The sequence below is a fragment of the Ornithorhynchus anatinus genome, chromosome 2 (genome assembly GCF_004115215.2).
Source record: "Ornithorhynchus anatinus isolate Pmale09 chromosome 2, mOrnAna1.pri.v4, whole genome shotgun sequence".
NCBI classification, from domain to species: Eukaryota; Metazoa; Chordata; class Mammalia; order Monotremata; family Ornithorhynchidae; genus Ornithorhynchus; species Ornithorhynchus anatinus.
The window spans coordinates 139,218,489-139,246,220 of NC_041729.1; the positions used below are offsets into that span (position 1 = coordinate 139,218,489).

At 50.1% G+C, this 27,732-nt stretch overlaps 2 protein-coding genes and 1 pseudogene across 2 annotated transcripts; all 3 read left to right on the forward strand.

Moving 5' to 3' along the window:
• Positions 1–2,106: 2,106 nt before the first annotated feature.
• Positions 2,107–3,102, forward strand: LOC100091468 (olfactory receptor 52D1-like). Its single transcript, XM_001520283.2, has one exon. The coding sequence runs from the start codon at positions 2,107–2,109 to the stop codon at positions 3,100–3,102; it is 996 nt and encodes a 331-aa protein (XP_001520333.2).
• Positions 3,103–6,114: 3,012 nt separating this feature from the next.
• On the forward strand, positions 6,115–17,944 carry LOC114805653 (annotated as a pseudogene).
• Positions 17,945–22,655: 4,711 nt separating this feature from the next.
• LOC100091439 (ubiquilin-4-like) lies at positions 22,656–24,020 on the forward strand. Its single transcript, XM_007656140.1, has one exon. It carries the CDS (start codon positions 22,656–22,658, stop codon positions 24,018–24,020), a length of 1,365 nt encoding a protein of 454 aa, XP_007654330.1.
• The last annotated feature ends 3,712 nt before the right edge of the window (positions 24,021–27,732 follow it).

The following is a 27,732-nucleotide window of genomic DNA, read 5'->3' on the forward strand; positions in this document are numbered from 1 at the left end:
GATGGGTATTGTCTCAGTGGAAAGAGCACGGGCTTTGGAGTCAGGGCTCATGAGTTCGAATCCCAGCTCTGCCACTTGTCGGCTGTGTGACTGTGGGCAACTCACTTGACTTCTCTGGGCCTCAGTTCCCTCATCTGTAAAATGGGGATTAAGACTGTGAGCCCCACGTGGGACAACCTGATTCCCCTATGTCTACCCCAGCGCTTAGAACAGTGCTCGGCACATAGTAAGCGCTTAACAAATACCAACATTATTATTATTGTCCTGTCCCAAGTGCGTACAGTGATCTGCACACAGTAAGTGCTCAATAAATATGGTTGAATGAAAGAATCAGTGTAAGAAAGAAGGACCAAATGGTTTGGAGAAAGGATGACTGGAAGAAACTGAGCTTGAGGAGGGGGAGAGATGTCAGATGGGCAAGAGAGGAAGGCTGTGGCACCTCTTCTCACCTAGCCTCCAGCTGGGGCAGATTTAGCTTTAGCAGAGCTGGGTTAGGTGGGCTGGTTGGCAACTACTCTCTCCCGCATTAGACTGGAAGCTCCTCGAGGGCATGGATCATGTCTTAACCCTTTTCCTTTGAGCCCCTAAGTAATTCGAGCAGTGCTCAGCACAAAGTAGGTGCCCAGTAAAGGGTTCTGCATGCAGCAGTTGTCCTGTAGATAGTGGTTACATTCAGTAGATAGTGGTGATAGTAGTAGGAATAGATGTAGTAGTAGTAGAAATAGGAGTAGTAAGAATAGTATTTATTAAGTGCTTACTATGTGCAAAGCACTGTAATAACTGCTGGGAAAGTAGTAGCAGTTGAAATAGAAGAGAAGCAGCATGTCCTGGTGGAAAAAGCATAGACCTGGGAGTCAGAGGACCTAGATTCTATTTCCAGTTCTCCCAATTGTTTGCTTTGTGATCTTGGTCAAGTCACTTAACTTCTCTGTACCTCAATTTCAACTGTAGGTTGAGGCCTAAATAACTGTTCTCCCTCTTAGACAGTGAGCCCCTGTGGAACAGGGACTGTGTCCAACCTGGTTCTATTGTATCTACCCCAGTGCTCACAACTGTGGTTGACACATAGTAAGTGCTTAAATATAATAATAATGATAATAATAATAACCATCATCATCATCATCATTAAGTACTTACTGTGTGCAAAGCTGGGAAAGAAATCATGGTGCAGTAGTAGCAGTAGAAGCAGCAGTAGTAGTATTCATTCATTCAATCGTATTTATTGAGCACTTACTGTGTGCAGAGGACTGTACTAAGCGCTTGGAAAGTACAATTCAGCAACAGATAGAGACAATCCCTGCCCAACAATGGGCTTACAGACTAGAAGGGAGGAGACAGATATAGTAGCAATAGTATTAAGTGCTTACTCTGTGCAAAGCACTGTAGTAAATGCTAGGAAAGACTGTATGGGTGATGTGGTAGCAGTAAAAGTAGTAGCAGTAGTAGTAGTAATAGCACTGATTAAGTGCTTACTGTGTGCTAAGCACTTGGGAAGAATACAAGGGTCTACAAGTTGCAGCAGTAAAAGTATTGCAAGTATCAGTAGCAGAATTACTACTACAGAGAAGCAGTGTGGTTTAGTGGACAGAGCATGGACCTGGGAGTCAGAAGGACCTGAGTTCTAATCCCAGCTCCTCCACTGGTCTGCTGCATGACCTTGAGCCAGTCACTTCACTTCTCTGTGCCTCAGTTAGCTCATACATAAAATGGGGATTAAGACTGTGAGCTCTATGTAGGACAGGGACTGTCCAACCCAATTAGCTTGTATTTACCCCAGTAGATACAACAGAGCCTGGCACATGTTAAGCACTTAACAAATATCACAATTATTATTATTCAATAGTATTTATTGAGCGCTTACTATGTGCAGAGCACTGTACTAAGCGCTTGGAATGTACAAATCAGTAACAGTTAGAGACAGTCCCTGCCCTTTGATGGATTTACAGTCTAATCTATTATTATTAGAATAAGAAGTAGTAGCAGTAAAGGTATTTATTGAACACCAACCAGAGGTAACACAATACTCTCCAGCTCCAGACGCCAAGGAAGGTATACAAAAGCCACATCAGACTCAGCCTATGGCCTCTTTTCTATCCACAGGGAAATATGTGGCTAAGTCCAAGCAGGAGACCGAACCCCATCCTTCTCGGGCTCAACCGGACCAGTTTCCACCCTGCCTCCTTCCTCCTCCAGGGCATCCCGGGCCTGGAAGGCCTCCACCTCTGGCTCTCTATCCCCACCTGCCTGATGTACATCTTAGCCCTGCTGGGCAACAGCGCCCTTCTCTTCCTCATCCTCCTCGATCGCAACCTCCACACACCCATGTTTCTCTTCCTGGCCATGCTGGCCGGGGCCGATCTGGCCCTATCCACCTCCACGGTCCCCAAGACACTGAGCGTTCTCTGGGCACTGTCCCAGGAGATCTCCTTCCACGCCTGCCTGGCCCAGATGTTCTTTGTCCACGTCACCTTTATTGCCGAGTCCACCATCCTGTTGGCCATGGCCTTTGACCGCTACATGGCCATCTGTCGGCCGCTGCACTATCCCGCCATCCTGACCACCGCAGTCACTGGCAGGATAGGGCTGGCCGCCCTGGGCAGGGCCCTCTGCGTTATGGTCCCCACCATCTTCCTGCTGGAGCGGCTGCCCTACTGTGGGCACAGAAGAATGCCACACACCTACTGTGAGCACATGGGCATCGCCCGCCTGGCCTGCGCTCCCATCGGGGTCAACATCTGGTACGGCCTGACCACTACCCTGTTGTCACCTGGGTTGGATGTGATGCTCATCAGCACCTCCTATGGGCTCATTCTCCATGCTGTCTTTCAGCTCCCATCCCGGGATGCCAAGCTCAAGGCCCTGGGCACCTGCGGAGCCCACTTCTGCGTCATCCTGCTTTTCTACCTCCCGGCCCTCTTCTCCTTCTTTGCCCACCGTTTTGGCCAGGGCATCCCCCTCCATGTCCATGTCCTCCTGGCCAACCTCTATGTTCTCCTGCCCCCTATGCTCAACCCCATCATCTATGGGGTCAAGACCAAGCCTATCTGGGAGAGAATGGTTCGCCTCCTGTCTTGTGTCTCTGCAGCTGTCAGGGGTTCATGAATGCCCCTCTGCATGACGCCCACCACTACCCCTGTGACTCCAGAGGTGAGTCACTGCTGCACTCTGTTGTGCTGAGGAGGGCAAACCTCCTCTGATCAAGACAGGAAAAACAGCCACTCAGAGGGTTGGCACATTGGCACATTGGAAGCTGTTGTCACTATCAGCCTGCACCAGAGACCAAACAATTTGTGAGGTCAGGGAGAGACCAGATGGATTGACCAAGTGGCCTCTGACCCCACCCTTTCCCAGACACAAGCTGCAGGGGCCCCTTTTCTCTGTTTTGTGTTTTGTTGGGCTACAGCTCAGGACCGCTATGTTGCTCAGGACCCAGTGCCTTCCAAAGTTTTCTTGAACGGCAAACCAGATCTCATTACCTGTGTGCAAAAATGGGGGTGCCCGATTCATTTCCCTCCTTCGACAGATGGGAAAACCGAGGCCCTTCATTCCCAGTAAGGAGCCTAATTGGAGAGAAAGTTGAGGGAACTCCCCTTCCCATGCCAAGCTCAGTCCTGGAGGTTAATAATAATTTTGGCATTCAGTGCCAAACACTATATTAAAGAGCTGGGTTGAAATATAAAATAATCAGGTCAGACACAGTCCCCGGCCCACATGAGGCTCTCAGCCTAAATTGGAGGGAGAACAGGTATTTAATCCCCATTTTACAGATGAGGGAACCAAGGCATAGAGAAGTTGAGTGATTTGCCCGAGAACGCCCAGCAGGCAAGTGGCCAGCAGGGATTAGAACCAAGATCCTCTGACTCCCAGACCCAGGTTCTTTCTACTAGGCTATGCTGCTTCTCAATCTTTTAGACCAACATGGAAGGCCTTTATGGAAGTCAGGGGAGATGTCTTTTATAATAAGAAAGGTGGAACCTCAACAGGTGCCCAGTAAATGTCAAAAGCACCTACAATGGTGCCAGACACTGTACTAAAAGTTGGGATAGAAAAAGCTAATGAGGTTGCACACAGACTCTGTCCCCCACAGTGCTCAAAATCTTAATCCACATTTTACCAATAATGAAGCTGAGGCACAGAGAAGTCACGACTTACTCAGGGTCACACAGCAACAGGTGGCAGAGCTGGGATTACAACCCAGGTTCTTAATAATAATGGTGGTATTTGTTAAGCACTTACTATGTGCAAAGCACTGTTCTAAGCGCTGGGGAATACAAGGTAAACAGATCGTCCCACGTGAGGCTCCCAGTTTTTAATCCCCATTTTACAGATGAGGTAACTGAGGCACAGAAAAGTTGTAACTTGTCCAAAGTCATACAGCTGGCAAGAGGCAGAGGCAGGATTCAAACCCATGACCTCTGACTCCCAAGTTCGAGCTCTTTCCACTGAGCCACGCTGATTCCTCTTACTCTTAGGCCAGTGCTCTATTCATTAGACCACACTACTCCCTCCTACTTAGACTGTGAGCCCCATGTGGGGCAGGGACTGTAACCAACCAGATTAAATTGTATCAACCCCAGTATTGTTTGACACATAGTAAGTGTTTAACAAATATCTTTTAAAAATATGTCCCAGCAGGAGGGCAGGGCACACACCCTTAGCCTGAGGAGAGAGGGCACTGGAAGGGGGAGGATTTTATAGAACAGCCCTGCTGCTGCCATCTACTCACTTCTGTCCAAAGCCCTCCAGGACCCATGTCTGGATGAACATTACTGAGGAATTTTACCCCCACCCCAAACCGGGTTTCCCAGCTGGGCATGGACCAGAAATCAACAGTTCTGGAAACTCTAGGGTTGAAACAAAGCCCTGCTGCCTCCAATTAATCAATCAATCATTGGTAATAATATTGGTATTTGTTTAGTGCTTACTATGTGCCAGGCACCAAACTAAGCAGTGGGGTGGATACAAGCAAGTAGTATTGGACAAAGTCCTTGTCCCATGTGAGGCTAGCAGTCTCAATCCCCATTTTACAGATAGGTCCAGAGAAGTGAAGTCACTTGCCCTAGGTCACAGAGCAGACATATGGCCGAGCCGGAATTGGAACCCATGACCTTCTGACTTCCAGTCCTGTGCTCTATCCACTGTACCATGCTGCTTAGACAGTCCATTCCTAACCATGCAGAAGGATGTCAAAGAGGGCAGCCATCACATAGGTCCTCCAAAATGGTGCCATTGGAGACAGAGTTCTAGGCTGGGGGATTGTGAAGCTGAGCCAGGATGTCCTCACTCAGGGGAGGGAGAGAGAGAGAGAGAGAGAGAGGGAGAGAGAGAATATAGTGATATTAGAGAAACAGATGTGTTGGCGGATTCATTCATTCATTCAATCGTATTTATTGAGCACCTACTGTGTACAGAGCACTGTACTAAGCACTTGGAAAGCACAATTCGGCAACAAAGAGAGACAATCCTTACCTAACAACAGGTTCCCAGTCTAGAAGAGGAGAGACAGACAACAAAACAAAACAAGTAGACAGGCATCAATAGCATCAATATAAATAAATAGAATTATAGATACATACACATCATTAATAAAATAAATAGAATGATAAATATATACATATATACCCAAATGCTGTGGGGCAGTAAGGGGCTAGAGCAGAAGGAGTGAGTTGGGACAAAGGGGAGGGGAGGAGGATCAGAGAAAAGGGGTGCCCAATCTGGGAAGGCCTACTGGAGGAGATGAGCTCTCTGTAGAGCTTTGAAGAGGGGAAGAGAGTTAGTTTGGCAAATGTGAGGAGGGAGGGCATTGCAGGCCAGAGGTAGGACATGGGCCAGGTGTCGACGGCAGGACAGGCGAAAATGAGGCACAATGAGGAGGTTAGCGGCTGCAGAGGAGCGGAGTGCACGGGCTGGGCTGTGGAAGGAGAGAAGGGAGGTGAGGTAGGAGGGGGCCAGGTGATGGAGAGCTTTGAAGCCAATAGTGAGGAGTTTCTGCTTGATACATAGGTTAATAGGCAACCACTGGAGATTTTTGAGGAGTGGGCTGACATGCCCAGAGCGTTTCTGTAGAAAGATAATCCAGGCATCAGAATGAAGTATCCATCCTTAACCACAAGGATGGGCATCCAGGAGGGCAACAAGCATATGGTACCTCCAAGCCCCTGGTGCCACTGCCAGAGCCAGAGTCCGGGGCTAGATGAGCTGCTCAGTTGACCCAGGATGGCACTGCCATGATCTAGGGTGAAGCAATCACCCCTACAGCATTGAAGGGAATGACCCCTTTGAAGTTGAACAAATGTCCAACCCTAATCTTGCAGTGAAATCGGGGTTGGATTGCATTTCCTCCTGTGGGGGCCAAGGAGAGTTTGGAGAGGTGAAGGAAGAGGCGCTAATCCCCTCTGAAAAGGGGCCCGAGAAAGGGGAGTGGGAAGGGTGGGGCAGGGGGACATCTCAGGTTTGGCTTAATCTGTTTGTCTGGGGAGGGCCTGCACTGGTTTAATAGTTCAGGGTTGAGATAAATGGGCTGGAGCTCATTTTAAAAGAGCTAAAGACAAACAGTAAGAGTGGCACAGACCTAGCGAGTGTTGATCTCAGATAAGAAGCTCTCCACCCCGGGAGGGATCTGGAGTCTTAGAACTGTCAGTCATGATGATGGGAGAAGATGTGCCTTGCTTCCTGGGTTTGTCGCACCCTATCTGGGATGGGGTGATTGGAGACATACACCTCCCAGCCCTACAAAAGGCACCTCTCGGCCCCCAGCTCCAACCCAGCCACTCTGAGCCCAAGATGCTTGTACAGCTGACTCTCCAGCTGGGCCTGCTGCTCCTCTCCTCCCGGGTCACCACATTACAGGTAGGAGACACCATTCTTGGCGTTCATGGGGGGAGGGTAACACTGGAGTCCAACTTGGCCGGGATTCCATCAGTCCAGGGAAGCCAGTGAATTGAAGAGAACTATCCCTTCACTTCAAGAGAAGCAGCATAGCATAGTGGATAGAGCATGGGTCTGGGAGTCAGAAGGTCATAGGTTCTAATCCCAGATTTGCCAGTTCTAATTCCAGATCTGACACTTGTCTGTGGTGTAACCTTGGGCAAGTCACTTCCCTTCTGCTTCAGTTGCCTCATCTGCCTAGAGAAGCAGCATGGCTTAGTGGAAAGAGCCTGGGCTTGGGAGTCAGAGGTCATGAGTTCGAATCCCGGCTCTGCCACTTGTCAGCTGTGTGACTGTGGGCAAGTCACTTCACTTCTCTGGGCCTCAGTGACCTCATCTGTAAAATGGGGATTAACTGTGAGCCTCACGTGGGACAACCTGATGACCCTGTATCTACCCCAGTGCTTAGAACAGTGCTTGGCACAGAGTAAGCGCTTAACAAATACCAACATTATTATTATTATCATCTGTAAAATGGGGATAGAGGCTGTGAGGCTTCTGTTCTTCGCCTTCTGTTCTCCATATACACTCACTCCCTCGGTGAACTCATTTGCTCTCACGGCTTCAACTATCATCTCTATGCAGATGACACACAGATCTACATCTCTGCCCCTGTCGTCTCCACTTCCCTTCAGGCTTGTATCTCCTCCTGCCTCCAAGACGTCTCTACCTGGATGTCTGCCTGCCACCTAAAACTCAACATGACCAAAACTGAGCTCCTCATCTTCCCTCCCAAGCCCTGTCCTCTCCCTGACTTCCCTATCACTGTGGATGGTACAACGATCCTTCCAGTCTGTCAGGCCCGCAACCTCAGTGTCATCTTTGAGTCGGCTCTCTCGTTCACCCCACACATCCGATCTGTCACCAAAACCTGCCGGTCTCACCTTTATAATATTGCCAAGATCCGCCCTTTCATCTCCAGCCAAACGGCTACCTTACTGTTACTGGCTCTCGTAATATCCTGGCTAGATTACTGTGTCAGCCTGCTCTCTGATCTCCCTTCCTCCTCTCTTCCCCCGCTCCAGTCTATTCTTCATTCTGCTGCCCTGCTCATCTTCCTGCAGAAACGCTCTGGGCATGTCACTCCCCTTAAAAACCTCCAGTGGTTGCCTATCAACCTCCGCACAAAACAAAAACTTCTCACTCTAGGCTTCAAGGTTCTCCATCACCTTGCCCCCTCCTACCTCTCCTCCCTTATCTCTTTCCACTGCCCACCCCGCACGCTCCGCTCCTCTGCCACCCACCTCCTCACCGTACCCCATTCTCTCCTAACCCGCCATCAAGCCCTGAGCCACGTCCTCCCGCGGTCCTGGAATGCCCTCCCTCCTCACCTTCGCCAAACTAATTCTCTTCCCCTCTTCAAAAACCTACTTAAAGCTCACCTCCTCCAAGAGGCCTTCCCAGACTGAGCTCCTCTTCTCCCTCTACTCCCTCTACCACCCCCCCTTCACCTCTCCGCAGCTAAACCCTCTTTTCCCCCCATTTCCTTCTGCTCCTTCCCCTCTCCCTTCCCATACCCTCAGCACTGTACTTGTCCGCTCAACTGTATATATTTTCATTACCCTATTTATTTTGTTAATGAGATGTACATTGCCTTTATTCTATTTATTTGCTATTGTTTTAATTATTCATTCATTCAATAGTATTTACTGAGCTCTTACTATGTGCAGAGCACTGTACTAAGCGCTTGGAATGAACAAGTCGGCAACAGATAGAGACAGTCCCTGCCATTTGACGGGCTTACAGTATAATCCGGGGAGACAGACAGACAAGAACAATGGCAATAAATAGAGTCAAATTAGATGTTCATCCCCTTGATTCTATTTATTGCTATTGTTCTTGTCTGTCCATCTCCCCCAATTAGACTGTAAGCCTGTCAAAGGGCAGGGACTGTCTCTATCTGTTACCGATTTATACATTCCAAGTGCTTAGTCCAGTGCTCTGCACATAGTAAACGCTCAAATACTATTGAATGAATGAGCCCCATGTGGGACAAGGACTGTGTCCTACCCGATTTGCTTGTACTCCTACACCCCCCAGGGCCTGGCACACAGTAAGCACTTAACAAATACCATAATTATCATTATTATTATACAAGAAATTCATACCACTCCAGGGGCTCTGTCTCAGAGAACTAGCTTTTCCAGAGAAAAGTGTTTGGGCCAAAAGAATCCCAGTTCTGCCCTCCTTAGGGTCAGACCTGACCATCTGACCCACTGACTTCCACCTGCTTCTCTGGGCTTGGTCATGAGTTGCTGTCTGCGCAGCTGAGAGGGAAGTGGAGAGTTGAGCAATGATTTAGAGAATTCAAGTAAGGTGGGTGATTTGTTCAAAACACCCCACCTCCCCCCACTCCCTCCGGCCTCCAGAGTAGGTTTTTTCAGGGGTCTATACTTACCAGCTGTTCTCTGGAACAAACAGGCTTGTTGTCAGGCTGGATCACTACTGGTCAGCCCCATAACTCATCCAGCCCAGGACTCGGTCTCTGATGGTGACTTCCAGACACTTGGAGAAACCATATTCCAGCTGCCCTCCTGAACACCACCCTCACAGTTAGGGATGGATGTTCAACACCTCCAACTGTCTCCATTTCATCTCTTCCTTTGCTCTAGTGCCTGCTGAGAGTCTAACTCTCCCCCTCAGCCTTCTTCAGGCCCAATAACTCCAGTTCCTTTTTCATTTATGCCTTGCAGCCATATCATCTTTTTTCATGGTATTTGTTAAGAGCTTACTATGTGCCAAACACTCTTCTATGCGCTGGGGTAGGCACAAGATCTATGTCCCACATGAGGTTCACAGTCTTAATCCCCATTTTACAGATGAGGTTACTGAGGCACAGAGAAGTGAAGTGACTTCTCCAAGGTCACACAGAAGACAAGTAATGGAGTTCTTCTGACTTCCAGGCCCATGTTCTATCCATTAGGCCACATTGCTTCTCATGTTTCTTCTCTGCACCTTTCCCAAGCAATGTGTCATCCCTCTTCCCATCAAGCCAACCCTCCAGTTCCCTCTGCGGCTAAGGACCCCCATTACTCTGGGTCTGATCTGTGAGAGTCTCACCAAGGAAGAGACTAACCCTCTTCTCTACTCTTTCTGTCCCTACCCCAGCTGGGTCTGGATTGATTGGACAATCAATCAGTGGTATTTGTTGAGTGGTTACTGTGTGCAGAGCTCTGTGCTAAGCACTGGGGAGAGTACGATAACTCCTAGCTGCAGATAGAGGTGTGCCTCTTGCTTCTTAGATTGAGCTGAACCCGCCAGCATCAACTCAGAAGACCACCATTTACGACGAGGATGGACAGCTGCAGTTGGTGCCTAAGGTAGATCTGATCAGTGCTGCCCCAGGGGTTAGGGGTCCGGAAGGGCTCCAGGCTCGGGGGTTGGAGATTGTGGGGACTCCTAGATAGAGTGTTGGAGGACAGAAAGGATTCCAGGTCAGTCCCTTGGGAGCCCCAGGCCCAAGGCTACTTAAGAATGCAGTCAAAATTGGGCTGTAAGGAGGAAGACCAATCACCGCAAACAATGTCCTGTCCATTTAAGAGTCCCCTCCCTCTGCTCACTGGGCTTCTATTGGCAGGAACAGACCTCACTCCTTCTCCCTTTCCCTCCTCCCTTCTGTTATGGATGTCTCTGTGTCTTTGTCGATCTGGTCGGGGCAAAGCCCCAGACCAGCGGGTACTCTCAGGAACTGGGGAGGCCAAATGAGGGACCAGAGAGAGAGAGAGAGAGAGGGAGAGAGTGTGATGGAAGAAAAGGATCAGATTCAGATGGAGGATAAAAGCAAAAGCCTCCAGACTGTGGAGATGAGGGGTGCTCGCTCATCTCCATAGAGGCACGTTTAGCCAAACCCCACCCTGATCCCAGCAATCGGGGTCCTTTTTTATTGAGCCATGTCAACAGGATATTGACCCGGGTGTGCCAACCACAAAAAAGACACAATTTGCTTATGAACCGCCAAACAACATGTTCGCCTACCCTGCTGGCAGTATCTAGAGGATGTGGTCTCATGGTCTGCAGGGTGAATAGGAAGCGTCAAGGTGGCCTAGAAATGGAGTCAGTGAGACTTAAGCAGTTCCTCTTCTCGCTGGGCCGTGCAGTCAGTGTCCCCTGACCTGCGTCACACTTCTAGATACAGCCAGATTAGATTCTCAGAGTACATTTTTCACGGAATCAGCAAAGAACAGTTCAGCAATTATGCCTATATTATTTGCAATACTTCCCCTCCCAGAGGTCCCTGTAATGGCTTCCAGCTGGTCCCTAACAGTTTCTAGAGAAGCAAGGTCTTGCTAGGAGACCCCACCTCCTGACCCGGAGACCTGGGGAGAACCAGGTCCCTTAAACATCTGACTTCCCAAGGACTGGGATGCTCTCAGCCCAAGACGGGTCTGTCGTTGCAGCTTATGAACAACGTGACTGGCTTAGTGGACGGCCAGGGCACCTGCCGCTGTGTGGTCTGTCTCCCCCACAGCCCCTTCCCCCTGCAAAAGCTGGAACAACTTCAGAGTGCCACCCAAGAGCTGCTGGAGACGTATGAGAGGGTACTCTCCAAGGTGGGTCTGGTCTCCCAGCGAGTGGGGTTGAGGGGCAGGACTGGAGGCAAGGGGAGGTGAGGGGATGGGAGAAGGGGCTCGGCCCCCATATTAGACTGTAAAATCCTCCAGGACAGGACCTAGCTTTTTAAAATTCTATTCCATATTTCCAAGGAACATGTGTTATCTCCTGCACACAATGATTTCCCAGTACAACATTCTGCATACAGGGGACACCACTACAACACTCTGGATGCAGTGGCATCATATTCAGCACTCTGCATAAAAGGGGCACCCAATACAGCATCATGGACATGGGGGACATCCAGTACAGCACTTTGGACAGAAGAGGGGCCGAATACAGGACTCTGCACCAAGAGACACCCAAAACAGCACTCTACATAGAGGGAGCACCCATTGTAGCATGCTGCATATAGGGACACCCAGTACAGTACTCTGGATATAAGGGACACCCAGTATAGTATAATTTAATTTATTTATGTTAATGTCTCTCTCCCTTTCTAGACTGTAAACTCACTGCGGGCAGGGAATGTTTCTGTTATATTGTTATAGTGTACTTTCCCAAGAGCTTAGTACAATGCTTCGCCCATAGTAAGCACTCAAATATGATTGAATGAATGTAGTGCCCTGCTAACAGCAGCTGATCAATAAATATGAATGATGCAAATATTATGATGAGGATGATTATGACGATGAAGAATTGGGGCCACAGAAGTAGCATGGCCTAGTGGAAAGAACTTGGGCCTGGGAATTAGGAAGCCTGGGTTCTAATCCCAGATCGGCCAAATGCTTGCTGTGTGACCTGCAGCAAGTTCACTTAACTCTAAGTGCCTCAGTTACCTCATCTGTAAAATTAATTAAATACCCCTCCATCCAATTTAGACTGTGAGCTCCATATGGGACAGGGACTGTGCTTGACTTGATTATTTGTATCTACCCCAGCACTTGGTACAGTATAGGCACACCATAAGCATTTGACAAATAACACACATTGTTATTATTATTGTGGGAATGGAGGGAGCAGACTGGGTACAAAGATTCATTCATTCAATAGTATTTATTGAGTGCTTACTATGTGCAGAGCACTGTACTAAGCGCTTGGAATGTACAAATCGGTAACAGAAAGAGACAGTCCCTGCCCTTTGATGGGCTTACAGTCTAATCGGGGGAGATAAATGGCAAGGGTCCGTTTGGAGGTCAGCAGCTACTCCCAAGTCCTCCAGCAGTAATAACATGAGATTCTTGACTGGAGTCGAGTAGAGGCCCTGATGAGGGATGCAGCATCCTCCTCAGGACTGGACTTTCAAAGCCTGCAGGTGCAGGAGGTGGAGAAGCTGGAAGGCAGAAGCAGTGGCAATCATGCAGGCCTAGTCCACCTGGAGGTAGAGATAGCTTGGTGAGCAGCGTGGCTCAGTGGAAAGAGCCCGGGCTTTGGAGTCAGAGGTCATGAGTTTGAATCCCAGCTCTGCCACTTGTCAGCTGTGTGACTGTGGGCAAGTCACTTAACTTCTCTGTGCCTCAGTTACCTCATCTGTAAAATGGGGATTAAGAGTGTGAGCCCCACGTGGGACATCCTGATTCCCCTGTGTCTACCCCAGCGCTTAGAACAGTGCTCGGCACATAGTAAGCGCTTAACAAATACCAACATTATTATTATTATTATTTCCTCCCTGCCTTTGGGCCAGATCACTCCTCTGGGGTCCCCCAAGACTGTGAGAGGCTCCCTGGGTGGTCAGAGGGTCCGGCTCTTCAAGGGAGATGGGGAATAATAACAATAATAATAATAATGTTGGTATTTGTTAAGCCCTTACTATGTGCAGAATACTGTTCTAAGCACTGGAGGAGATACAGGGTAATCAGGTTGTCCCAGGTGAGGCTCACAGTCAATCCCCATTTTACAGATGAAGGAACTGAGGCACAGAGAAGTTAAGTGACTTGCCCAGAGTCACCCAGCTGACAAGTGGCAGAACAGGGATTTGAACCCATGACCTCTGACTCCCAAGCCCAGGCTCTTTCCATTGAGCCACACTGCTTCGCTGGGGAAGGCAGTCAAGCCTCGGCGAGTGGCCCGGCGTGCACGGGGGGCCAACAAAAATCTTATAGTCAGAATAGTAATGGGGCCACGACCCCTCCACCTGTCCCAGGGGGTTCACGAGGACTGGAACCACAAGAAGCAGCGTGGCTCAGTGGAAAGAGCCCGAGCTTGGGGGTCAGAGGTCATGGGTTCGGATCCCGGCTCTGCCACTAGTCAGCTGTGTGACTGTGGGCAAGTCACTTAACTTCTCTGTGCCTCAGTTACCTCATCTGTAAAATGGGGATTTAAAAGTGTGAGCCCCACAAGGGACAACCTGATTACCCTGTATCTCCCCCAACGCTTAGAACAGTGCTCTGCACATAGTAAGCGCTTAACAAATACCAACATTTTTATTATTATTATAACACCTCTTGATGGAGGACGGTCAACTTCAATTTGCTCATTAGACACTCTGGGAGTGAGGGGGCTGGGCAGACCGATCTCCCAAAGGAAAGGCTCTGGCTTTCTCTCCCTGCCCAGAGATAGTGGATGGGGACTCCAGGCCCTGAACTACAGAGCAGTGAGGGTTACCTGGTCAGCCACCTTTGGAGACCCAAAGCCTCCTGGCCCACCTGTGGGTACAATAACAGGGTAAACTTGCCTTCAGCCCTCTTCCACTTCCACTCCAATCTGCCCACCCTGTGCAAGCCAGGGCACCCTGGGTCATGCTGTCACAAACAGAGCACCTGAGGGGCAGGGGGCCTCCTTCTCCACTGTGGCCTCCTGCCTGCTCATCTCTCCCAGATAGCCCCAGGAACAATGGGGTCCCAGGGGTACCAGCATGCCCAAAAAATGGGGATCCAAGATGAAGGCCAGGCCAACCTCAAGGTCACTTTCATCCCTCTAGGTGAAGAATGTGAGCTCCCTGGTCCAACATCTGGCCAGCTCCCACCAGATCAACATCCGCATGGCCACTCAGGTGCTGGAAACTCTGGAGAATCATCTGCAAGAGTGCGAACAGGAGCAGGGGCGGGAAGGCTTGGAGCATCGCATTCCTCCAGGTGAGCTCCTTCCTATTACTTCATCTCCTCCTTCCCATCCCCTGCCTTGCCCTGCCCTCCATTCTCCCCACTCTCCACTTTCTTGTCTGGTCAGAAGAGGGCTTGGGAGGGGCCAGGGTGACCTTTTTGCAGAGAACAAGATTCTCCCATTTCTGAGAAGCAGTGTGTCCTAGTGGAAAGAGTAGGGGCCTGGGAGTCAGAAGGACATGGGTTCTAATGCTGGCTCAGCCATTTGCCTGCTGTGGGATCTTGGGCAAGTCACTTCAGTTATCTGTGTTTCATTTCCTTCATATGTAAAATGGGGATTCAAAACCCGTCCTCCGTTCTACTTAGACTGTGAGCCCCATTAGAACAGGGACTGTCTTCAACCTGATTAACTTGTATCTACCCCAGTGCTTAGAACAGTGCTTGACACATATGCCATCATCATCATCATCTGAGCACACTCTGCATTCAGTGAATGAGAATTGTCCCCTAATTGAGCTCTCTGCCTCCTGGCAAGGGTTCTTCATCTCAACCATGCAGGACAAGCATAGTGAAAGCCAGGGGGTGGGTTGTCCTGACCTGTTTTGCAAGATCGCGAATAAGATTCTTCAGTATCTCCCATAAGGGAACCAGTAATAACAATAATGTGGTATTCTTTATGTACTTATTATGTGCCAAGCACTGTACTACACTCTGGGGTAAATATAACATAATCAGATCAGGCAGGGTCCCTGTCCTGCATGGAACTCACTGTCTAGGGGAAAGGAGAACAGGTATTTTTCCTCCATTTTGCAAATAAGGAAAGTGAGGCATAGAGAAGTTGTGATTTTGCCCAAGGTCACCCAGCAGGCAAGTGGCAGAGCTGAGACTAGACACCCCCTTCTTCTGACTCCCAGTCCTATGCTCTACCCATTTCTAAACCAATGTCCTCAAGCAGCGAGGCTCAGTGGAAACAGCACAGGCTTGGGAGTCAGAGGTCATGGGTTCGAATACCGGATCTGCCACTTGGCAGCTGTGTGACTGTGGGCAAGTAGCGTGGCGCAGTGGAAAGAGCACGGGCTTTGGAGTCAGGGCTCATGAGTTCGAATCCCAGCTCTGCCACTTGTCAGCTGTGTGACTGTGGGCAAGTCACTTAACTTCTCTGTGCCTCAGTTTCCTCATCTGTAAAATGGGGGTTAAGACTGTGAGCCCTACGTGGGGCAACCTGATTCCCCTGTGTTTACCCCAGCGCTTAGAACAGTGCTCTGCACATAGTAAGCGCTTAACAAATACCAACATTATTAACATTACTATTTAACTTCTCTGTGCCTCAATTACCTCATCTGTAAAATGGGGATTAAGACTGTGAGCCCCACGTGGGACAACCTGATTACCCTGTATCTACCCCAGTGCTTAGAACAGTGCTCTGCACATAGTAAGTGCTTAATACCAACATAATTATTATTACATAAGAACAGGTCAGCACCCTCCTTGTCAAAATCCTGCCCAGACTCTGAGTCAGTGATTCTATTTGTTCAATTTGCACCCCCTCTAAACTGTAAACCTCACCCCTTGACTTTAAGCTCCTTATCAGCAGGGAACATGCCTAACTCTGTTATACTGTACTCTCCCAAGCACTTAATACAGTGCTCTGCACATAGTAAGCGCTCACTAAATTTGATAGATTGGTTGACTGTCAACCATCTGTTCTGTAGTTTAAACAATCCCATTTTCTTTAGCCTTCACAGTTAGGGGCTACTTCCATGAGTTTAATCAATGGACCTCTCCAGTGTTTCCACATAAATTTTTAGAGTGTAGTGACCAAAACTGGTTATGGTACTCTTTCAAGGGTCTCGCTGATCCAAGAAGAGTTTAGCAAAAGGATCTTTTCTCAACTCCTTCTTGTCAAATGTCCATTTAGATCTCCAGTACCATCTCAGATTGCTATATAATGAGAGTAGCATTGATTGTCCTCAGCCTGTGAACCCTTGGGATCCCTGGGTCTTTTTCTGCCAAATTTAAATAGATAAATAATGATAGCAATAATGATGGCATTTGTTAAGTGCTTACTATGTGTCAAGCACTGTTCTAAATGTTGGGGTTACACTGTTCTAAGATAATCAGATTGGGCATAGTTCCTGTCCCACATGGGACTCACAGTCTTAATCTTCATTTTACAGATGAGGTAACTGAGGCACAGAGAAGTTAAGTGACTTGCCTCAGGTCAGAGTGGCAGAGCCAGGATTAGAACCTAGGTCTTTCTGACTCCCAGGCTCATGCTCTATCCACTGGGTTATGCAGTCTCTCTAATACCTCCAGGGTCATTTCTGATTAGAGTAATAGTGGCCTTGTATGGCTCTTCAGCTTGTGATCCCCTGAGTCTTTTTCTGCACAACTCAGACCTGGCCAGTCATTTTGCACCTGTGCTGATGGTTGACTCTTCTTGGGCTTTTCTCTCTCCCTGTCCCCACGGCAGGATCTTGGCAGTCAGCCGGCCCTGAGTGGTGCAGCTCAGCTCAACTGGCAGGGCTTTGCTTACAAGTCAGGGGCCTGGGCCGGGACTCCACCCTGAACCTTGGCTGGAACGGCTACTGAGTCGCCCTGCTGTGCCAGGACAGACGTTACTTTGACTACTACTGGCTGTACAAGTCGTATGACGATCTGGTGACTATGACTATGAGGAGTGGAAGATGGGCTATGGGGATGGCAGAGGGATCACCATGTACCAGGTACTTCAGGTACTCCATGTACTCCAGATGGCCAAAGTTGACCTCAACACCAACACCTTGGTCCAATGCAGGGAGCTGCCGGGGGCCACGTTCAACAACCGCTTCTCCTATGCCGGGACCCCCTAGCAGGACCTGGACTTCGCCGGAGACGAGAAGGGAATAGAGTAATCTATTCCACGGAGGAGAACGGAGGCAACATGGTCATCAGCAGGTTCACTGCTACCACCCTGGTGGTGGAGCAGACCTGGAAGACCATGCAGAATAAGCCAGCCACGTCCAACGCCTTCCTGGTGTGTGGAGTGCTGTGCGTTCCCTCAGCATCTGGAAGGAGATCTTCTACACCTTCGACACCAACATGGGCCAGGAGGGCCAGGTCAGCATCATCCTGGACAAAATGCTCGAGATGCTGCAGAGCATCAACTACGACCCTCGGATCACAAGCTGTACATGTACAATGACGGATATCTGATCATCTATGATCTCAGCTTCTGGCCCCTGGACCCCAGAACTTGGGGCTAACTCCCATCCCGTGCCAAGGCAGGTCAAGCATCGAGGGGGCCTGGCAAAGGGGTGGAACCACTGACCTCTGTATCCTGATTCTCTGCCTTCCTCCTTTCCCATCCTATAGGCTGTTTCACGCTCATCCTACAGATCTGCATGGGATGGAAAAGCAGCATGGACTAGTGGAAAGAGCATGGGCCTGGGAATCAGAAGGACATTCATTCATTCAATCATATTTATTGAATGCTTATTGTGTGCAGAGCACTGTACTAAGTGGTTAGAAAGTACAGTTCAGCAATAAAGAGAGACAATCCCTGGCGACACCGCGCTTAAAGTCTAGAAGGGGAGAGACAGACATCAAAACTAGTAAACAGGCATCATTATAAATAGAATTATAGATACATACACACCAAAACAAGTAAACAGGCATCAATATAAATAAATAAAATTATATAAACATATAAACATAAGTGCTGTGGGGTCTGGAGGGGGGGTAGAGTAAAGGGAGTGAGTCAAGGCAACGTGGGGGAGGAGCTGAGGAATGGGGGGCTTAGTCTGGGAAGGCCTCTTAGAGGAGGTGAGCCCTCAGTAGGGCTTTGAAGAGGTGGAAAAGGGATTGATTGGTGGATTTGAGGAGGGAGGGCATTCCCGGCCGGAGGTTCTAACCCCATCTCTGCCACCTGTCTACTCTGTGACCTTGGGCAAGTCACTTAACTTCTCTTCCCACATCTGTAAAATGGGTATTAAGACTGACACATAATAAATGCTTAACAAATGCCATAAAAAAACCCAGCTCAGTTTCTGAAGTAGGAAGAGACTTTCCCAGATTGGTACTGACCCACCAATATTCCCAGTATTCCCCAGAAAATTCTTCATGGGCACTGAGCCCCCGCCTACCTCACCTCACTACTCTCCTACTATAACCCAGCCCATCCATTTGGCTAGAGAAGCAGTTTGGCTCTGTGGAAAGCGAATGCCCGCTCGGCCACTTGTCAGCTGTGTGACTTTGGGCAAGTCACTTAATAATGTTGGTATTTGTTAAGCACTTACTATGTGCAGAGCAATGTTGTAAGCGCTGGGGTAGACACAGGGGAATCAGGTTGTCCCACGTGGGACTCACAGTCTTCATCCCCATTTTACAGATGAGGTAACTGAGGCACAGAGAAGTTAAGTGACTTGCCCACAGTCGCACAGCTGACAAGTGGCAGAGCTGGGATACGAACCCATGACCTCTGACTCCCAAGCCCGGGCTCTTTCCACTGAGCCACGCACTTCACTTCTCGGTGCCTCAGTTACCTCATCTGTAAAATGGGGATTAAGACTGTGAGCCCCACATGGGACAACCTGATGACCCTGTGTCTACCCCAGCGCTTAGAACAGTGCTTGGCACATAGTAAGCACTTAACAAATACTATTATTATTATTATTTCACTCCTCTAATGCCAACCTGTGCCTCGTTCTCATCTATCTCACCCCCACTGCTTGCCCACATCCTGCCTCTGGGTGGAATGTCCTCCCTCCTCATATCTGAGAGACAATTACTTTTCCGCTTTTAAAGCCTTTTTGAAGACATCTCCTCTGAGAGGCCTTCCCTGACTAAGCCCTCCTTTCCCCTTCTCCCACTCCCTTCTACATCACCCTTGCACTTGGATTTGCACCCTTTATCCACCTCTCCCTCAGCCTCACAAATATATGTCATTTCATTTATTTATATTAATGTCTGTCCCTCCCCAGATTGTAAGCTCACTGTGGGCAGGGAATGTGTCTGTTATATTGTTATTTTGTACTCTCCCAAACAGTACAGTGCTCTGTACATGCTAAGTGTTCAATAAATATAACTGACTCACTCACAGCATCACCTTTCTCCCAAGAGTCGGAGTTATCTTTCGGCTCATAGTCAGGTGCAGCTAATGGTGAGATGGTAGAGGTGGATAGGCATCCACTTTCCAGAGCATAAAGGAAGCTTGGACTGACTCACCCTCTCTACAACGATAATAACGTTACGTTTTTAGGCCTTCCTATGCAAGCATTGTGCTGGGGTTAGGTTTAGATATAAATTAATCTGACCAGATGCAGTCCCTCTCCCACATGGGCTTGCAGCCTGAGTAGGCAGAACAAGTACTGACTCACCATTATGCAGTTGAGGGCAGTGAGTCCCCAGAAAGTTGTTATTATTATTAATATTATTGTCATTATCATTATTATATTTGTTAACCACTTACTGTGTGTCAAGCACTGTTCTAAGTGCTGGGTTAGGTACAAGCTAATCAGGTCAGACACAGTTTCTGTCCCACATGAGGCACACAGTTTCTGTCCCACATGAGGCTCACAGTCTAAGTAGCAGGAAGACCAGGTACTGAATCCCCATTTTACAGATGAAGTAAATGCGGCACAGAGAAGTAACTCAATCCATCAATCGTATTTACTAAATGCTTACTGTGTGCAGAGCACTGCACTAAGCACTTGGGAGAGTACAATATACCAGTTGGTAGACACGTTCTAGATTTATAGTCTAGAGGGGGAGTGACATGCCCAAGTTCCCATAGCAGGCAACTACTCTTGACTTCCAGACCTAAACTCTTCCCACTAGCCATGATGCTTCTTTTAAGTTTAAGACAGCAGGAGAATAAAAGAGGTGGGGTATCTGGTTGACGGTATTCCCCAGGCTTAGTGTGGAAAGAACCTGGGCTTGGGAGTCAGAGGTCATGGGTTCGAGTCCCTGCTCTGCCACTGGGAAGCTGTGTGACTGTGGGCAAGTCACTTAACTTCTCTGTGAGCCTCATGTGGGACAACCTGATTACCCTGTATACCCCAGCGCTTAGAACAGTGCTCTGAACATAGTAAGCACTTAACAAACACCAACATTATTATTAGAGTATTTGGGCCAGTATGAAGCTGGGGAGAAACACAAACATAAAGCAGCATGGCCTGGTGGTAAGGGCATGGGCCTGGAAGTTAGGGGACACGGGTTCTAATATCAGCTCTGTCACTTGCCTGCTGTGTGATCTTGGGCAAGTCACTTCACTTCTCTGGGCCTCAATTCCCTCATCTGCAAATTGGGGATTCAGTATCTGTTCTCTCAACTTAGAACGTGAGATCCATGTGAGAAGCAGCGTGGCTCAGTGGAAGGAGCCTGGGCTTTGGAGTCAGAGGTCATGGGTTCGAATCCTGGCTCAGCCACTTGTCAACTGTGTGACTTTGGGCAAGTCACTTCACTTCTCAGTGCCTCAGTTACCTCGTCTGGAAAATGGGGATTAAGACTGTGAGCCCACGTGGGACAACCTGATTCCCCTGTGTCTACCCCAGTGCTTAGAACAGTGCTCTGCATATAGTAAGTGCTTAACAAATACCAACATTATTATTATTATTACTTGATTATCTTATATCTACCATAGCATTTAATGCAGTCCCTGGAACATAGTAAGCATTTAAGAAGTACCATAAAATAAAACAACCACTACATATCATATCCTGGATAAAGCGTAAAGGAAGGGAAACATAAGAGCATTTTTCCTCTGAATGCTTTGGAGAAAGAGTTCCAGAGTGCTAAGGATACGGAGTAGGAGATTTTAACAACTAAGCAGAGTATCAGATGTCCTTACAAGTAGTAACAGAGGCTTTCAATTCAAACTTGCTCTGGGATTGACATTTAGGGGGAGACCAGAAATAAAGATAGGTTTAGAGGCAGGTAGGAAGGTGGTTGGGAAGTGACAAAGAGGGCAGTGACAAATTGGCAAAGGGAGCAGGGAAAACAAAACGTGCTTTCTTTAACAGAATTCTGTTGGTGTGAACTGCTTTTACTGGGAAATTTCAGAAGTATCAAATAAACACCTCTCCTCTCTGGCCACCAGTTACTTGCAGCAAGGAGGGGTGGAGGTGACACACTGGAAAGAACTTCACACCCACAGTGTGAGTCAGGACAGCTTGAGTCTCAGAAAGAGGTGTGAAAGAGAGAGAGGGAGGTGAGAATTTACCCCTAGAGGACCTAAAACCCAGGAGAATCTTTCACCCTTGGCCTCGAGGCCCCTCCCCGAGCCCCTTCTTCCGCCTGACTGTCGTGGCTTAAGGGGGTTCTTCCTGGAGACAGATGATAGTGACAATAATAATAATAATTATGGTATTTGCTAAACCCTTACTATGTGCCAAGCAGTCTTCTAAGCGCTGGAGTAATCAAGCTGGACACAGTCCCTATGCCTTGGAGGGTTACAGTCTTAATCCCCATTATTCAGTTGAGACACAGAGAAGTGAAGTGACTTGCCCAATTGGGGTCACACACAGTAGACATGCGGCATAGATCGAATTAGAACCCCCATCCTCTGACTCCCAAACCCGTGGTCTTGCCACTAGGCCATGCTGACGATCCCTGAAGGCCCAAGCCAGCCCGAGAGAACCTGGTGATCTTTTGAGAAAAGTCCCACGACTTCTGTTTTTTATTTGCCCGTTTGGCTTTTTCTGGTGTGTGGAGGGGGAAGGGCTCAATTCCCAGGGAAAATTCAATCAATCAATCCAACAATGGCATTTATCGAGCGCCTTATCGTGTGCAGCGCACTGACCTTAGCGCTTCTTTGAGAGAGAAATGGATGACGCCCTCGTCACTATCCAAAATAAAGTTTCCTAGAGCTGGTTCGTGGGAGCTGCAGGCCTGACCCTGTGATGTCGGGGTGACGGCACAGAGCCTGTTTGAACGGGGTGTTCTGTGGGGTGGGGGGTGGGGGGCGAGGGCGGCGGCCAGAAAGGAAGGGCCCCAGATTTAACAGCATGAGGCCCTAGCCCGGCGGCTTCTTCGGCGACCCGGAGGCGGGGACTCCAGGCTTCAGCCTCCGCGGTGGCATGAACCGCCGGACTCCAGGGGCTTGAGCGAACACCCCGAAAAAGGGCAAGGACGGCGTCCTGCTCACCAACCGGCCCCATGCCCAGCGATGCCCCCTCAGCCCCGCCGGCGCCCAGCCAGGCCCAGGGAGGCCCGGCCTCCCACACCATCCAGGTCACGGTCAAGACGCCCAGCGCCCAGGAGGACTTCTCTGTGGCCCAGGATGCCACCGTCGCCCAATTCAAAGAGAAAATCGCCGCCCGGTTCGGCGGACGGCCGGACCAGCTGGTGATGGTGTCCATGGGCAGGATCCTGCGGGATGGGGACACGCTGCGCCAGAGGGGAGTCCGGGACGGCTTCACCGTCCACCTGGTCCTGCAGCCCCGCCGGCCCGGCCCCTTCCAGGACCCCAGGGCGCGGGACTGGCTGCCCCCGCGCCCGGCTTCGGCCGCCCCGGCCCGGATGCCCCCTGGAGGGCCCGAGAGAAGGGCCCCGGGCCTGGAGGGCCCGCCACCGGGCTTTGTGCTGGGCTCCCTGCTGGACCCGTTGCTTTTCAACGCACACCTGATGCGCGGGGCCCCCCCGGACCGATCCAACGGCCTCCCCTACCCGGACCCCCCGCAACCAACGCGGAGCCCCGCTTTCCAGACCCTCGACCACCTCCCCGAAGGAGACCCCGGCCTTGCCCACGCCTCGGCCCGGCCCGGCCCGAATCCGCCCCCTCCCCCGCGAGCCCCGGCCCGACACCCCCGCGCCAAGGAGACCCACCGCCCCCAGGACCACCGAGGGCCCAGGGCCGCTAAGACAGGGGCCCGAGGGAGCCTGGTGGGGGGCACCTGTGCCATCCAGCTGCCCGCCGCCGGACCCGCACCCACCCCCGGGGAAGCCGGTGGCCGGTCCGGCCCGGACCCGGGCCTTCTGCCCTCAGCCGACCCGCCGGCCGCCGCCAGAGGAGGTCCGGCCAACCCGCCGCCCCTCCCCGGGGACTCCGGCCTGTCCGACCGGTTGACCCAGCAGCTGCCCGCCGTCCTGCGGCTGGTGCAGCTGGCCGAGACGCTCCTGGCCCTGTCCAACCCTGACGTGGCCCAGGCCCTGCAACAGATCGAGGGGGGCCTGCACACCCTAGCCGTCGAGACCCCGACCCTCCTGCCCTGGCTGGACTCCGGGGCTCCAGGACTCCGGCAGGACCGGCCCGGAGGGATGGAGGTGACCAGGACCGGCCCCGACGTACCGGACACCTCCGATCCTCCGTCCCAACCGGTGACGGCCTTGCAGAGGCTCCAGGCCCTGGCCGGGGGAGCTCCCCAACATCTCCAGCCCCCGGAAATCCGCTTTCACCAGCAGCTGGAGCGGCTCGGGGCCATGGGCTTCTCCAACCGCGAACACAACCTGCAGGCTCTCATGGCCACCGAGGGGGACACCCGGGCCGCCGCGCGTAGGCTCCAGCGCCCGCCAGCCGCCTAAACTCGACCCCCGACCTCCTGATCCCCCAAACACGATGTGTGTTTCCACCAGCGGCGTGGCCCTTTTTTTTCGCCGTTTCTTAAGCTCCCGTGGGGTTTTGAAGGGCAGGGAGAGGAGTTTCCCCCCACCCCCCGGGGCCAGACCTGCGAGGAGGGAAGAGCCGTCAACATTAGTCATTCACTCAATCGTATTTATTGAGCGCGCACGGTGTGCAGAGCACCTTACTAAACGCTTGGAAAGTTCAATTCAGCAAGAGAGACAGCCCCTGCCCACACCGACCTTACCGTCTAGACAGACATCAAAACAATAATAATGATAATGATGGTATTTGTTAAGTGCTTACTATGTGCAAAGCACTGTTCCAAGCGCTGGGAAGGATACAAGGGAATCAGGTTGTCGCCACGTGGGGCTCACAGTCTTAATCCCCAGATGAGGCAATTGAGGCACAGAGAAGTTTAATGTCTTGCCCAAAGTCACACAGCTGACAAGTGGCTGAGCCGGGACTTGAACCCATGACCTGACTCCTAAGCCCGGGGTCTTTAAACAGGCATCAATATAAATAAATAGAATTATAGATATATACACATTAAGACAAGTAAACTGGCAGGGAATACCGCAGGGGGCTGGACCGCCCCCTAAGGCTTAGTGTAAGTCTAAGTCTTACCCCGTAAGACTCCAAAAGTCTGACCGTTGAGTCCAGAGGTGGACAGACCCCGGCGGACCGGACTGGGCAGGGTGAGATATTGCTGCTTCCACCTTTGGCTTGCCCCTTCTGCTCCACCCCTAAAGACGTGGCTTAATGGAAAGAGTCAGAGGCCATGGGTTTGAGACCCGACTCCAGCACTTGTCTGCTGTGTGACCTTGGTTAAGCCTCTTAACCTCTCTGTGCCTCAGTTACCTCATCTGTAAAATGGGGATTAAAACTGTGAGCCCTTCCCCCCGCCCCCGGCCATGGGACAACCTGATTACCTGTATCTATCACAGTGCTTAGAACAGTGCTCGGCACATAGCGCTTAACGAATACCATTATTATTATTATCTTAGAGAAATGATTCCTGTGGAATCAAGGATTCCTCGGGTCACCAGCTCGAGGGTTGCCTTCAGGCAGATTGGCCAGAGGGACGTGTTGGTGTCTCATTTTCATCCTGGAGCTTAGATCAATTAGGCAGGGGAAACCAGGCTGCTGCAGAACCAAAAAAAATCAGACAACGAGGTCCTTAGGTCATCCTGGGCCTCCAGGGTCGGGGTATGATGGGGAGGGAGGAGAGGAAAGTAGAGGTGGAAGCGGAGAGGCTGCTAGGGGAAGGAGAGGGGAGAAAATGGAGTCTCCAAGCCCTTTAAAGATCAGAGTAGAAGTAAAAGCGACAGTAATATTTGTATTTTATTAAGGACTTCCTGTGGGCACTGGGCCTGGTGCTGTAAAGAATTCAGGGGTTCTAATCCCGGCTCCCCCACATATATGCTATGTGACTTTAGAAAAGTCACTGGGCCTCAGTTATCTCATCTGTAAAATGGGGATTAAGAGTGTGAGCCCCATGTGGGACAGGGACTGTGTCCAACCTGACTACCTTGTATCTACCCCAGCGTTTATAACAGTGCTTGACACTTGGTAAGCACTTAACAAGTACTATAAGTAGTCATTAGAGCCAGTCCCTGGCCCTCCAGGTGTTCACACTTTAAAAATGAAGAGGGAAAAGGGACTGATGACCAACACATAAATCATTTCACTTCTCTGGGTCTCAGGTACCTAATCTATAAAATGGGGATTAAGAGTGTGAGCCCTATGTGGGACAGGGACTGTGTCCAACCCGACTACCTTGTATCTACCCCAGCATTTAGAACAGTGCTTGACACAGAGTAAGTGCTTAACAAGTACCATAATTATTAATTAGAGCCAGTCCCTGGCCTTCGAGGTGTTCACACTTTAGAAATGAAGAGGGAAGGGGGACTGATGACCCACACATTAGGGGCAATAAAAAAGAATTATACAAAAGCAACATAAAAGATGAGATTAGAGATACATGCAAAAATAAAAGGCAGAGGGCATTGTGAAAAGCAGAGTTTCGGCTCCTCATGGCTCAGAGTGACTCGCCCCCCACCCTCCTGCCCCTCACCCCAACCTTCTTCATTATGTGGAGGTTAAAGGCTACCACTACCTCTGTTGTCCCTGCCACTTTTGTCTCCCCTGAGGGAAATTAAGGAGTTGGGTTTAGGATTGAAGTTAGATTAAATTCTGAATTTCGGGAAAGGTTGTCAGCATCTAGAAGAGTGGCTAAGGAAAGCTTCGGGAACTTTCTTTCAAATATAAGGGGGAGTCTCATCTGTCCACCAACATTTGGAGGCCCATCTTACTTGAAGGAAGAGGTTTAGCCAGAAAGGCCTTTCAACCTTCCCACCAAAGAAGGGGAGTGGGAGTTCACTGGGATCTGGACCCCACTTTTGGAGAAGCAGCATGGCTTAGTGGAAAGGGCACGGGCTTGGGAGTCAGAGGTCGTGGGTTCTAATCCCAGCTCTGCCACTTATCAGCTGTGTGACTTTGAGTAAGTCACTTGACTTCTCTGTGCCTCAGTTACCTCATCTGTAAAATGGGGATTAAGACTGAGCCCCATGTGGTCCAACCTGACTACCTTGTATCTACCCCAGCACTTAGAACAGTGCTTGGCACATAGTAAGTGCTTAATTCCATAATTATTATTATTATTTATAGAGGGAAAAACAGAGATCCAGGGGAACAGGGGACTGAGTCCAAGTCACATAGCAGGCAGCTGACTGAGTCTGGGATCCCCAGATCCCTCTAGATCTGGTATGACCCCTAAAGATCCAATGAGCTCCCAGAAGCCTTTGGGGATGGATAAACATGGGGTGGGGACAAGGAGAGGAGAGGAGGGATTTTCAGAGGCAGCGGTAGAGGCCATGTGGAGTGGGGGAGTCTCTCTCTGAAATCCCTGCTACTTATTTTGCTGGGATCAGCCATCACTCTGCTTCATCCCCAACTCTTACCTGTCCAGCCACCACCTCATTGGGCTTTCCATTTGCAGACCCCGAAAGGAATCTGGGTTAGGGCTGCGGGCCCCTGGTCCTCACTCCTATGGGGTCCCTCAGGACCCCTGCCTGGACTTCAAGGGCCAGCTTGGTCTAGTGGATAGAGCATGAGCCTGAGAGTCAGAAAGATACAGGTTTGAATCCTGGCTCTGCCACTTGTCTGCTGTATGCCTTGGGCAAGTCATTTCACTTCTCTGCACCTGTTACCTCATCTGTAAAATGAGGATTAAGATTGTGAGGCTGAAGTAGGACAGGAACTGTGTCCAACCTGATCAGCTAGTATCTACCCTCAGTGCTTAGTACAGTGCCTGGTGGAGAGTAAATGTTTAAAGATTATTATTATTATTATTAATAACAATGAGGGGAGGTGGGGGACAGGCCGGCAGGAGAGAGTACTCAACTCCGATTTTCCCAAAGAGTTGCCCTTTATCAGATTCCCCTGTCCATTTGTGACCATCTCCCAGAGACACAGAGACAGAACTGTGCTCATGCAGAAACAGAGAGATGGAGACAGGGTCAAAGACCAACATTCACAGAGGAAAAACCCACACGCTCCGCTCCTCTGGTGCTAACCATCTCACGGTGCATCGATCTCGTCTGTCCCACCGCCGACCCCTGGCCCATGTCCTACCTCTGGCCTGGAACACCCTCCCTCCTCAAATCTGCCAAA